Source organism: Salvelinus fontinalis, chromosome 6, assembly GCF_029448725.1.
Source record: "Salvelinus fontinalis isolate EN_2023a chromosome 6, ASM2944872v1, whole genome shotgun sequence".
NCBI classification, from domain to species: Eukaryota; Metazoa; Chordata; class Actinopteri; order Salmoniformes; family Salmonidae; genus Salvelinus; species Salvelinus fontinalis.
Genome location: NC_074670.1, coordinates 59,395,200 through 59,407,822, shown reverse-complemented (window position 1 = coordinate 59,407,822; position 12,623 = coordinate 59,395,200). Strand labels below are relative to the sequence as shown.

The 12,623-nt window shown below is 42.1% G+C and overlaps 2 protein-coding genes across 2 annotated transcripts; one reads left to right on the top strand and one right to left on the bottom strand.

Annotated features, from left to right (window-relative positions):
* Positions 1 to 2,537: 2,537 nt before the first annotated feature.
* ndufa1 (NADH:ubiquinone oxidoreductase subunit A1) lies at positions 2,538 to 3,231 on the bottom strand. The gene is made up of 3 exons (XM_055927256.1): positions 2,981 to 3,231; positions 2,745 to 2,834; positions 2,538 to 2,633 (listed from the first exon to the last, which is right to left on the bottom strand). Exons 1-3 carry the CDS (start codon positions 3,080 to 3,082, stop codon positions 2,613 to 2,615), a joined length of 213 nt encoding a protein of 70 aa, XP_055783231.1. The 5' UTR covers positions 3,083 to 3,231; the 3' UTR covers positions 2,538 to 2,612.
* Positions 3,232 to 3,627: 396 nt separating this feature from the next.
* upf3b (UPF3B regulator of nonsense mediated mRNA decay) lies at positions 3,628 to 12,614 on the top strand. The gene is made up of 10 exons (XM_055927248.1): positions 3,628 to 3,969; positions 5,091 to 5,197; positions 5,286 to 5,392; positions 5,983 to 6,081; positions 8,897 to 9,007; positions 9,160 to 9,203; positions 9,308 to 9,496; positions 9,622 to 9,785; positions 10,477 to 10,843; positions 11,045 to 12,614. Exons 1-10 carry the CDS (start codon positions 3,856 to 3,858, stop codon positions 11,180 to 11,182), a joined length of 1,440 nt encoding a protein of 479 aa, XP_055783223.1. The 5' UTR covers positions 3,628 to 3,855; the 3' UTR covers positions 11,183 to 12,614.
* Positions 12,615 to 12,623: the final 9 nt, after the last annotated feature.

The window sequence follows — 12,623 nt, the reverse complement described above, 5'->3', positions numbered from 1 at the left end:
GTGTACAAAACATGAGGAACACCTGCTCTTTCCATGACATAGACTGACCAGGTGAATCCCTTATTGATGTCACTTGTTAAATCCACTTCAATCAGTGTAGAGGAAGAGACCGGTTAAAGAAGGATTGTTAAGCCTTGAGACAATTGAGTTATGGAATGTGTATGTGTGCCATTCAGAGGGTGAATGGGCAAGACAAAAGATTGCTGTGCCTTTGAACGGGGAATGGTAGTAGGTGCCAAGCGCACTGGTTTTACTGTCAAGAACTACAACGCTGCTGGGTTTTTCACGCACAACAGTTTCCTGTGTGTATCAACACCCGTTGAATATGGCCGCCACCCAAAGGACATCCAGCCAACTTGATACAACTGTGGGAAGCATTGGAGTAAACATGGGCGAGCATCCCTGTGGTACGCTTTCTACCTATGTAACGTTTAACATAGGAAACGTGTATGTAATATCACACATTACATATTCAGAATTAATAAATCATTTAAAAATGGTTGGGCTTTATGTAATAGGTCAATTTAGTTGATGTTTAAAATGAGGTTGGATCTTTCTCTGGGAAATGTATTATATACTGAACAAAAATATAAACACAAAATGCAACAATTTCAATGGTTTTACGGACTTACAGTTCATATAAGGAAATTGAAATAAACTAATTAGGCCCTGATCTATGGATTTCACATGACTGGGCATTGGCGCAGCCACTTGGGAGCCAGGCCCACCCAATCAGAATGAGTTTTTCCCACAAAAGGGCTTTATTACAGACAGAAATACTCCTCAGTTTCATCAGCTGTCCGGGTGTCTGGTCTGACGATCCTGCAGGTGAAGAAGCCGGATGTGGAAGGCCTGAGCTGGCGTGGTTACTCATGGTCTGCGGTTGTAAGGCCGGTTGGACGTACTGCCAAATTATCTAAAATTACGTTGGAGGTGGCTTATGGTAGAGAAATTAACATTACATTCTCTGGCAACAGCTTTGGTGGATATTAATGCAGTCACCATGCCAATTGCACACTCCCTCAAAACTTAAGAGATCTGTGGCATTGTGCTGTGACAAAACTGCACATTTTAGAGTGTAATGATCATGCTGTTTAATCTGATTTTTGATATGCCACACCTGTCAGGTGGATGGATTATCTTGACAAAGGAGAAATGCTTACTAACAGGGATGTGTGCATAAATGTAAGAGAAATAAGCTTTTGTGCGTATGGAAAATGTTTGGGATCTTTTATTTCAGCTCATGAAATGCTACATGGGACCAAAATGTTACATGTTGCATTTTATATTTTTGTTCAGTATAGATTATTATGTTCTATCTTGATCAAAATGTTTCATCTTTTATTATTCTAAACCTTGATGCCAAGGAGCTGTGCATTTATTTAACAGGCATTGGCCTCAGTAAATACATATAGTCTGTCTAGACTGGAAGAATTGTAATTCTTTGGCACGATGTGCTTGTGCAGCCTTATGTCCTTGAAATTCAATACCACCAGTCTCTTATGTACAGAGATGGCACAATGCTGAGTGTAGGGTAGATTTGTAGATCAGTGAGTCTGTGGAGCAGGTTACTGAGGGTGAGTTTGTAAATTGAATCTGGAGTGCAAGATTGCAACTCAGAGTGCGCTCGTAAATTCAGAGTGTTGTCAGATTGTCCGTTATTCAGAGCGTTTCGCTCGGAGCATTCAGAGTGTGCACTGGACGCTCTGGTGGAGCAGTCAAGCATCCAAGCCGTCTAGCTTGATGGCTACTTCCAGACAAAAAGCTCACTGACCATTTGACTACCCCTAGCAGAGCTGGTTAAGTTGTTTTTATGTTATCCAGAGCACTGGTGACTGTAACGGTGCTGCTGGCAACAATTTAAAGCCAACGTTTACTGACAACGGCCATATTCAACGGGTGTTGAGCATTCGTAAATTCATCAGTTATTCTGCGCTCCAGCACACTCATAAGTGCTCTGAAATCAGAGTAGATAGCCAGAGTGAATTTATGAATGCACCCTTAGGCCAATCCTTGAATGGAATGATAGGCTATGTTCCAGGCCATCTTTGATGCAGTCATGTTACACAGATTTTCAGATATCATTACGCTCTGAGAATACTGAATGTGATTCATTCAAGTGTTTAACATCTCAGGAACCACATGATATATGTGCAGCATGACTGCAGTAAAGACGACCTGGTACGTGCCCAGTCAAGCAACTAGGGTCATCTAGAACCAAACATCTGCATACATCAGACGGACATAACATGTTATGAATATCAGTCACAGGAGGTTGGTGGCACCTTAGTTGGGGCTTGTGGTAATGGCTGGAGTGGAATGGTATCAAATACATGGTTTGCATGTGTTTGATACCATTCGCTCCAGCCATTATTATTAGCTGTCCTCCCCTGATATTAGTGAATAGGAGCAATTCCTTAGGAGCCATAGAAAGTAGTTACAAATTGTCTATTGAATACATTCAAAACTCTGTAAACCCGACGTGTTATTTCATAAGGTTTTCAGCATAATCAGCAGTAACTACACAAAGAAACTGGTTAATTCAGACAATACATAACTTTTATTGTACAACGAATTCTGACAGAAATCCATTCCATAGGTGAGATCTGGGATCAGTGGATATTCTCAAGTCCCTGTAAAGAAGAGAAAAATGTAGGTAGGCCTAAGCAATGCCTGACAGACACTAGTAATATAACGTTACAGTACTTCGTTATTGCATAAACGTGAATTAATTGCCTGTTTACCTTCGATTTGTAATACAAATCCACTCCTGACACACGTCTGTCTCTCTCCATCAGATACCACTGATATGGAACCCGAGCGATTCTCTTTTCCTAAAAGTCAAAGAGAAGAAGTGTTAACATAGCTAATTTAGTATATAGAACTAGCTAATGGTATTACTTCAACCAGTTCAAAACTTCACATTTAGCTAGCTAACTATTGCAGTCATTCAACTCATCGGTAAGCAAATATCTCTCACCTTCCCCCCGTTGGTGAGTTTGTGGATCTGTGCAGTGAAAACCCCAGGAAGGATGAGACAAACAGTCATGACTCCGAGACCGGGAAGAATTTCATACCACATAGCTGCAATGTGGGTGACGCAAGTGACAAAGGCGTTTATTTGTCAGACACTCCAAATACGACAGTTTATTTTGCTAACTTGCTAAGAAAGGCTAACCAAAATGTCGACCGACCTGAATAGTTCACGGTCATCCGTTCACTTCCGGAAGTTTCACATTGAGGAAGCGGAAGAGAGCGGCCCAACTCGGCGGAAAATCGGTCTCCCTCCAAGCAGGTGACGGTTTTTTCGATGTTTCGCCCACCAAGCAAGGAGTGTTTCAATGGAGGTCAATGAGTGTCGAATTTGGTTCCCCCCAAAAATAATGGCTTATTTGCTACGTGAGGTTTATTTGATCGAATATAAGTTTCGTAATGCTTAAGTTGTTAGGAGTGTACTGGTATAAGTAGGACACGTAACATCCCGGCAACTGTGAGAAAAACAATTTATATCGGAGATGTCTCGAAATTGCTATGCATATTCATGTCACGAGGTTAGTAGCGTCGCATCTCAATTGAATACAGGCAGTTGACGTCAACAACCCTCGTCAAATATTAAAGCGTGATTACAATAATGAGCTGTATCCACCAATCCAAAGAAAGGATAGGCGGGAACTAGATAGCCCGCCGTGCCGCTTTGTGGACAACGGCTCCCATTGTTAGGGCGTAGAGAGATGTATCTTGTCAGTATATCCATAATCTTTGGTCTCCCAAAAGCCAATCAACAATCGTTAGCAAACAAGCAAGTAAAAAAAGTTGATACAGAACTGTAGATTGCAACAGGTTTATGGCATAACGATGAAAGAGGACAAGGAAAACACTCGTCCGATTGAGAAAATTATGGAGATAAAATGTGAAGATACTGAAAAAACGGAGAAGCCAAAGCCGGAGAAGAAAGAAGCAATGACGAAGGTACGCCAGCTAACAACATTAGCCAGCTAGCTAGCTAAGCCAAAATAGCTAACGTTAGCTAGCTACATGAATTTCACTAGGCTAGCTACTCCTGTATTGCTGGCAAGCTAGCTAGCTAGCTAGCTAGTAGAGCAGGGGTGATTAACCTTTATAATTGAAGTTGGTTAACGTTAGCTAGCTTTTGAATGTTGCATATTGAAGAGATATTTAAGTTATACTGAAAAAAAAGAAACGCAACAATTTCATTGATTTCCTGAGTTATAGTTCATATGAGGAAATCGGTCAAATTAAATGAATTCATTAGGCCCTAATGGATTGCACATGACTGGGAATACAGATATGTATTTGTTGGACACATATACCTTAAATGGGCCTCGATCTCCCAACGGTATTTTTGTGCATTAAGATTGCCATCAATAAAATGCAATTATGTTTGTTGTACGTAGCTTATGCCTGCCCATACCATAACCCCACCGCCATTATGGGGCACTCTATTAACAACGTTGACATGAAACCGCTTGCCCACACAACGCCATACACGTGGTCTGCGGTTGTGAGGCTGGTTGGACATAATGCCAAATTCTCTAAAACAACTTTGGAGGCAACTTATGGTAGAGAAATTAATATTATATTATCTGGCAACAGCTCTGGTGGACATGCCTGTAGTCAGCATGCCAATTGCATGCTCCATCCATCTGCACATTTTAGTGGCCTTTTATTGTCCCCAGCACAAGGTGCACCTGTGTAATGATCATGCTGTTTAGTCAGTTTCTTGATATGCCACACCTGTCAGGTTGATGGATTATCTTGTCAAAGCAGAAATGCTCACTAAAAGGGATGTAAATAAATTTGTGCGCAAACTTTTTGAGAGAAATAAGGAAATATGTTTTTTTTGTGCGTATGGACCATTTCTGGGATCTTTATTTCAGGTCTTGAAACATGATACCAACACTTTATGTGCTGCGTTTTATATTTTTGTTCAGTGTATTTAGCTAGTGAGCCTGCTAACTTAACCAATACTTAGCTGAAAACCAACGCTGCTATTTTAACCATCTGGTTTTGAAGGCTTGGATATTCAATTGATAAGTTGGCTAACATTTGAGTGACTTGTTTTTCCACAGATCATTATCCGACGTCTGCCTCCTAGCATAACCAAGGAGGAACTGGAGGATCAATTGCAGCCACTTCCAGAAGTGGACTACCTAGAATTTTTCTCCAATGACAGCAGGTGCATATAGTCTGTTGTTGATTACCATTGTCTGTCATAATCACATATTTGGTACCCTGGTTACTTACTTAGCTTTTCTCCTGTACAGCATGTACCCCCACGTCTTCGCCAGAGCATACATCAACTTCAAGAATCAGGAAGATATTGTCCTTTTCAGAGACCGGTTTGATGGATATGTGTTCATTGATAATAGAGGTGTGATTCATTTCAGTTCATTAAAAGATTGACGTTTAAGGCCTCCCGAGTGGCGCAGTGTTCTAAGGCACTGCATCGCAGTGCTAGCTGTGCCACTAGAGATCCTGGTTCCAGTCCAGGCTCTGTCGCAACCGGCCATGACCGGGAGAGCCATGGGGCCCAGCGTCGTCTGGGTTAGGGGAGGTGTTGGCTGGCAGGGAGGTTCTTGTCCCATCGCACACTAGCGACTCCTGTGGCGGCCCGGGCGCAATGCATGCTGACACTGTCGCCAGGTGCACAGTGTTTCCATACAACACATTGGTGCGGCTGGCTTCCGGGTTAAGCAGGCATTGTGTCAAGAAGCAGTGCGGCTCCGCTGGGTTGTGTTTCGGAGGACGCGCGGCTCTCGACCTTCACCTTTCCCGAGTCCGTACGGGAGTTGCAGCGATGGGACAAGACTAACTACCAATTGGATACCACGAAATTAGGGAGAAAAATGGGTAAAAAAAAATAATACGTTTGACATCTAATAAGAACCACACAATATAACCCTACATTGCAGCAAGTTCTGAGTGAATTGTGTATTAGTGTTGCCCCTTTGTTTTCAACAGGGCAGGAATATCCAGCCATTGTTGAATTTGCTCCTTTTCAAAAGATTGCCAAAAAAAGGAGTAAGAAAAAGGATGCCAAAAGTGGAACAATCGATGAAGGTGAAAATGTTACATTAGTCATTATATGGTTGGTTGGTTGCAATTGCACACCATGTATAATGCATTTGGATACAGACCCCTTGACTTTTTGCAGATTTAGTTATGTTACAGCCTTATTCTAAAATTTATTAAAATATAATCAACTACACACAATACCCCATAATGACAAAGCGAAAGCAGGTTTTTAGTAATGTTTGCAAATACTTTATATAAGTATTCAGACCCTTTGCTATGAGACTTGAACTTGAGCTCAGGTGCATCCTGTTTCCATTGATCATCCTTGAGATGTTTCTATAACTTGATTGGAGTCCACCTGTGATAAATTCAATTGATTGGACATGATTTGGAAAGGCACACACCTGTCTACATAATGTCCCACAGTTGGAAGTGCATGTCAGAGCAAAAACCAAGCCATGAGGTTGAAGGATTTGTCTGTAGAGCTCAGAGACAAGATTGTGTTGAGGCGCTGATCTGGGGAAGGGTACAAAAATTCCTGTAACATTGAAGGTCCCCAAGAACACAGTGGCCTCCATCATTCTTAAATGGAAGAAATGTGGAACCATCAAGACTCTTCCTAGAGCTGGCTGCCCGGCCAAACTGAGCAATCGTGGGAGAAGGACCTTGGTCAGGGAGGTGAGCAAGAACCCGATGGTTACTCTGACAGAGCTCCAGAGTTCCTCTGTGGAGATGGTTGTCCTTCTGGAAGGTTCTTCCATCTTGGCAGCACTCCACCAATCAGGCCTTCATGGTGGAGTGGCCAGATGGAAGCCAGTCCTCAGTAAAAGGCACATGACAGCCCGCTTGGAGTTTGCCAAAAGGCACCTAAAGGACTCTCAGACCATGAGAAACAAGATCCTCTGGTCTGATGAAACCAAGATTGTACTCTTTGGCCTGAATGCCAAGCGTCATGTCTGGAGGAAACCTGGCACCATCCCTACGGTGAAGCATGGTGGTTGCAGCATCATGCTGTGGGGATGTTTTTCAGCGGCAGGGACTGGGAGACAAGTCAGGATTGAGGGAAAGATGAACGGAGCAAAGTACAGAGAGATCCTTGGTGAAAACCTGCTCCAGAGCACTCAGGATCTCAGACTGGGGTAAAGGTTCATCTTCCAACATAATGACCCTAAGCACACAGCGAAGACAATTCAGGAGTGGCTTCGGGACAAGTCCTTGAATGACCCAGCCAGGACCTGGACTTGAACCCGATCGAACATCTCTGGAGAGACCTAAAAATAGCTGTGCAGCGACGCTCCCCATTAAACCTGACAGAGCTTGAGAGGATCTGCAGAGAAGAATGGAAGCAACTCCCCAAATACAGATGTGCAAAGCTTTTAATGTCATACCCAAGAAGACTTGAGGCTGTAATAGCTGCCTCAACAAAGTACAAAATACTGAGTAAAGGTTCTGAATACTTATGTAATGTGATATTTCTGTTTTTATATACATTTGCTAAAATTTCTAGACCGGTTTTTGGTTTGTCATTACGGGGTATTGTGTGTAGATTGGTGAGGAAAAAATGAATGTTATAAATTTTAGACTAAGGCTGTAACGTAACAAAATGTGGAAAAAGTCAGAAGGTCTGAATACTTTCCAAATGCACTGAACAAAAATATAAATGTAACATGTAAGGTGTTGTTCCCATGTTTTTATGGGCTGAAATAAAAGATCCCAGAAATGTTCCGTACGCGCACAAAACTTTTTTGCTAAAATTGTGCACATTTGTTTACATCCCTGTTACTGCGCATTTCTCCTTTGCCAAGATAATCCATCCACCTGATGTGTAGCATATCAAGAAGCTAACCACGCCAGCCCATGCATGACATTCACATCCGGTTTCTTCGTCAGCGAGATCGTCTTGAGATCAGCCACCTGGACAGATGATGAAACTGTGTTTGCACAACTGAAGAATTTCTGCACAAGTTGTCAAACTGTCTCAGGGATGCTCATCTGTATGCTCGTCATCCTCACCAGGGTTTTTACCTGACTGCAGTTTGGCATCGTAACCATCCGCAGTGGACAAATGCTCGGCTTCAATGGCACGTTTGAGAAGTGTGCTCTTCACAGGTGAAACCCGGTTTCAACTGTACTGGGCAAATGGTGTCGTGTGTGCGAGCGTTTTGCTGATGGCAACGTTGTTTACAACGTGCCCCGTGGTGGTGGGATTATGGTATGGGCAGACATAAACTACGAACAATGAACACAATTGCATTTTATCAATGGCAATTTGAATGCACAGGCATACCGTGATGAGATCCTGATGCCCATTGTCAGCATGATAATGCTGTCGCAAGGACCCATGTCGCAAGGATCTGTACTCAATTCCCGGAAGCTGAAAATGTCCGTTCTTCCAATGACCTGCACGCGCACCAGAAATGTCACCCATTGAGCATGTTTGGGATGCTCTGGATCGACATGTACGGCAGCGTGTTCCAGTTCCCGCCAATATCTAGCAACTTCGCTCAGCCATTGACGAGTGGTACAACATTCCACAGGCCACAATCAGCCTGATCAACTCTATGCAAAGGAGATGTGTCATGCTGCATGAGGCAAATAGTGGTCACACCAGATACTGACTGGTTTTCTGATCCACAGCCCTACCATTTTTTTTTAAGGTATCTGTGACCAACAGCTGCATATCTGTATTCCCAGTCATGTGAAATTCATAGATTAGGGCCTAATGGATTTATTTCAATTCACTGATTTCCTTATGAACTGTAACTCAATTCAAATCTTTGAAATTGTTGTGTTTTAATATTTTTGTTCAGTGTAGATCCTCTAGCTGTAATGTCCCACTGAGACACTGTTTGTTCTTTAGATGCTGACTACAAGAAATTCCTGGAGATTTATAATGGTGATGATGAAAAGTTTACATCCACTCCTGAGACTCTACTGGAAGAAATAGAGGCTAAAACAAAGGAACTAGTGGGTATGTAAACATGGCGGTAAAAGTGTTCTGGTTCCATTTGGTTGAAACCCAAGCCAGTTGAAACACGCTAGATGAGTGTTAATGTGAGATCAAGTAGTCTGCCAAGGGTTATTTCAGTAATAGATGATTTTGCTTATTTTCTCCGCTTTTAGCTAAGAAAACGACTCCCCTCTTGGACTTCTTGAAGAACAAACAGGTATGTATAGCCAGTTTGGAATCTATGTATTTTAGCTGTGCTTCTCTTGCATGGTATATGAGGCTGGACAGACTACTCATGTGGCGTTGACTGCTGTTGGTCAGAGAATCCGTGAGGAAAAGAAAGAGGAGAGGAGGAGACGAGAGCTAGAACGGAAGCGCCAGCGGGACGAGGAACGTCGAAAGTGGAGGGAGGAGGACAGGAGGAAGCGCAAAGAAGCCGAGAAGTTTAAGAAAGGAGACAAAACTGCAGAGAAAGATAAAGACCAGGCAAAGGAGGAGCCAAAAATCAAGGTATGGAAAGGAGGAATCCTTTCAAACTACTCAACTGCGTGATGATACAGGGGATCCCGACGCGATTGTAGCAGAATAACACAGACTGCTTTTTACATGTTGGTAATGCGTTTGTCTCTGTTCAGCTCCTGAGAAAACCAGACCGGGGAGATGACGTGGATGTGGAAAAGCCTAAAGAGAAGTCAAAGAAACCTGAGAAGGACAAAATGAAAGACGACAGAGCCCCAGGGGGTTCTGATATGAAGAAGCGCCAAAACCATGAAACCAGGGAGGAGAGGGGATCACGGAAGTAAGTTGTCACTGACATTTTTGTATTTTTATTTTTTACAGATGTTACAGGTCTTTAAAACCTCTACAGGATAGGTGTGTACTCCCCCCCCACGCGACGGTTGAGCTAATGTGATTAGCATGAGGTTGTGGGTAACAAAATACATTTCCAGGACATAGACATATCTGATATGGGCAGAAAGATGAACAAGAATTTAAGCTAACTGTTCAATTTACAGTAGCTATTACAGTGAAAGAATACCATGCTATTGTTTGAGAAGAGTGCACAATTATGAACTTAAATGTATTAATAAACCTTTTAGGCACATTTTGGCAGTCATGATAAAACATTTTAAACAGATATGCAATGGTTCATTGGATCAGTATAAAACTTTTCACATACACTGCTGCCATCTAGTGGCCAAAATCTAAATTGCGCCTGGGCTGGAATAATACATTATGGCCTTTCTCTTGCATTTGAAAGATGATGGTTTGAATGATCTTTTACCAGATTTAATGTGTTATTCTCCTACATTAATTTCACATTTACACAAACTTCAGTGTTTCCTTTCAAATGGAAACAAGAATATGCATATCCTTGCTTCAGGTCCTAAGCTACAGGCAGCTAGATTTGGCTATTTCATTTTAGGGGGAAAAGGGTACGATCCTTAAGGCTTATATTGTATTCATGTTAATGTGTTTGTCTTTCACAGAGCTGATGAAGATGGACACAAAGAGGGACATAGAGATGGACACAAAGACTTCAGAGAGCGAGACGTAGAAAGATACAGGGACCGCGAACGAGACAGGGAGAGGGAACGGCGGCAGAAAGAGAAGGAGCGCATCAGACGACAGGATGAGGATCGACGAAGGAGGAGGGAACGGCACGACGGAGAGAACTCGTACAGAAAGCGAGAGGACGAAGGGAAAAAGGAGAAAGGAGATCGTGTCTGGGAAAAGAGAAAGGGCGAGAATGCAGGAGACTCTGTAAGCCATACTTCAAGCCATACCGATAAGCCTAAAAAGTCAGAAGAAACCCTGAGGGAGGAGAAAGCTAAAAGAGATCGTTTAAGAAACAAGGTAGTAACTTCAGTCTTTGTTGGAATTTAGTCATATAAATTTTTCTGTATCGATCAATAATTCTGTCCTGATGTTTTGACTTGGGCTAATTGGGATACTTTTTATTATATTTATACAATTTTTTCCTGATCACATTCCTGAATACTTTTGTCAATTTCTTTTGTCTCTTAACCATAGTCATTTTGTTCCCTTGTGCATCAGGATCGGCCTGCCATTCAGCTTTACCAGCCAGGTGCTAGGAACCGAGGAGCTCGAGGTGGGGGAGGAGGAGAATCTCATGCTGGGGAGAGAAAGTCAGAGAGTGAGAGCAAGAGATCCCAAGAGAAGGGAGATGAATGATAAAAAATGACCACAAATAAAGAATGATAAAATGAGTGAGGAGAGGGAGAGAGATTTGCTCTGAGCCAAGCAAACTGGTGCCAGAGAGGCGCATGCAGTGATAATCCTGCAAAGCCACATCCCGTCCTCCCACTCACAACCAGAGGCAGGGATGTGACCATGGTGCCCCCCTCAGTGCCTGAATGTGCCCCTCTTAGTTTTGTTTCTGAAGAAAATCAAGGGAAAGTTATCACTTCCTTTTAATGTTTGTGAGAGTTTGATTATAGGGTACAATGAGACAAAGCCAAAGCTTTCTAGGACCACGTGAATTTTAAGTGACCTTACTACAGTATTGGTACACAGTCTGTGCTACACAGTTGCAAAGCACGGTTCTTATATTGAATAGGCTTTCACCCTGATTGGTTGTGTATTCTCTTTTTATCACATATAATACAACATTCTCTACTTTTGGAACAGTATAGGAGATTACTGATTTAAAGATATCCTCTTGCATCTATTAAAATCTATTTTGTTAACTTTTAGGCATATTTTAGGTTTATACTCTGTACATTTAAGGAGCGACTGCCTTTAAAAAGCAACAAATCCCTTTGAAAATGGCCTATGTGGGATCGATATGAGTCAAACAGTTATTCGAGTGTCAAAATGGACAAGTGTAAATTGGATACATTTGGTCAAAAAGTCAGTCTCGTCTATAACGGCGTTTGGAACATCCGTGCGTCACAACGGGTAAATTAAGGTTTGGGTTTTGATTTGACGATGACCATTTGCCCACTAACATGGGGTGAACAGCTGCAGCGATTGCGCTTCATCCAATAGCATAGACAGTGAGACAGACCTGCACAGCAGCGCCGACTTTGTTTACGTAAGACAACACCTTGTGGATTTTGTTCGTTTTTTTAACTTGAGAAATACTGCACCAAACACCTTAGATGTAAAATCGCGCAACTAAAACATCCTCGGCAAAAACTGTTAAAATCTGTTATTAAGTTATGTTAGATTCATTCTGGGGATATTGAGGAAGTGAAATAGGCATCCGCGTCTACAGTGTCATGGGGACAAACAACCAAACACGTATACAAGACTGATATCTAGTTTTCAAATAAGCAACAGAAATAGTCTGTACAGGTAACAAAACAATAATACAATATTAAGTTATTTCACCGATTCGGGAGAATGAAATGGCCATTTCATTGTACATATTAAACTGAGCTATGCCTTGATTTGAGACTACATGGAACCTCCAATGGGTGACTATTAACCTTAACCTGTGGCCTTCCCCCTCATACATATATGCATCTTCATACGTAAACAATGCTACTGTATGGTTAACAAAATTCTAATTGGAATAAACATTTTCTGTTTCTTTCATAATTGATGTAGCCTTGCTAAACACAGTGACAAATGACCGCAATAAATAATGTTTTGTTCTAAATTGTGTATG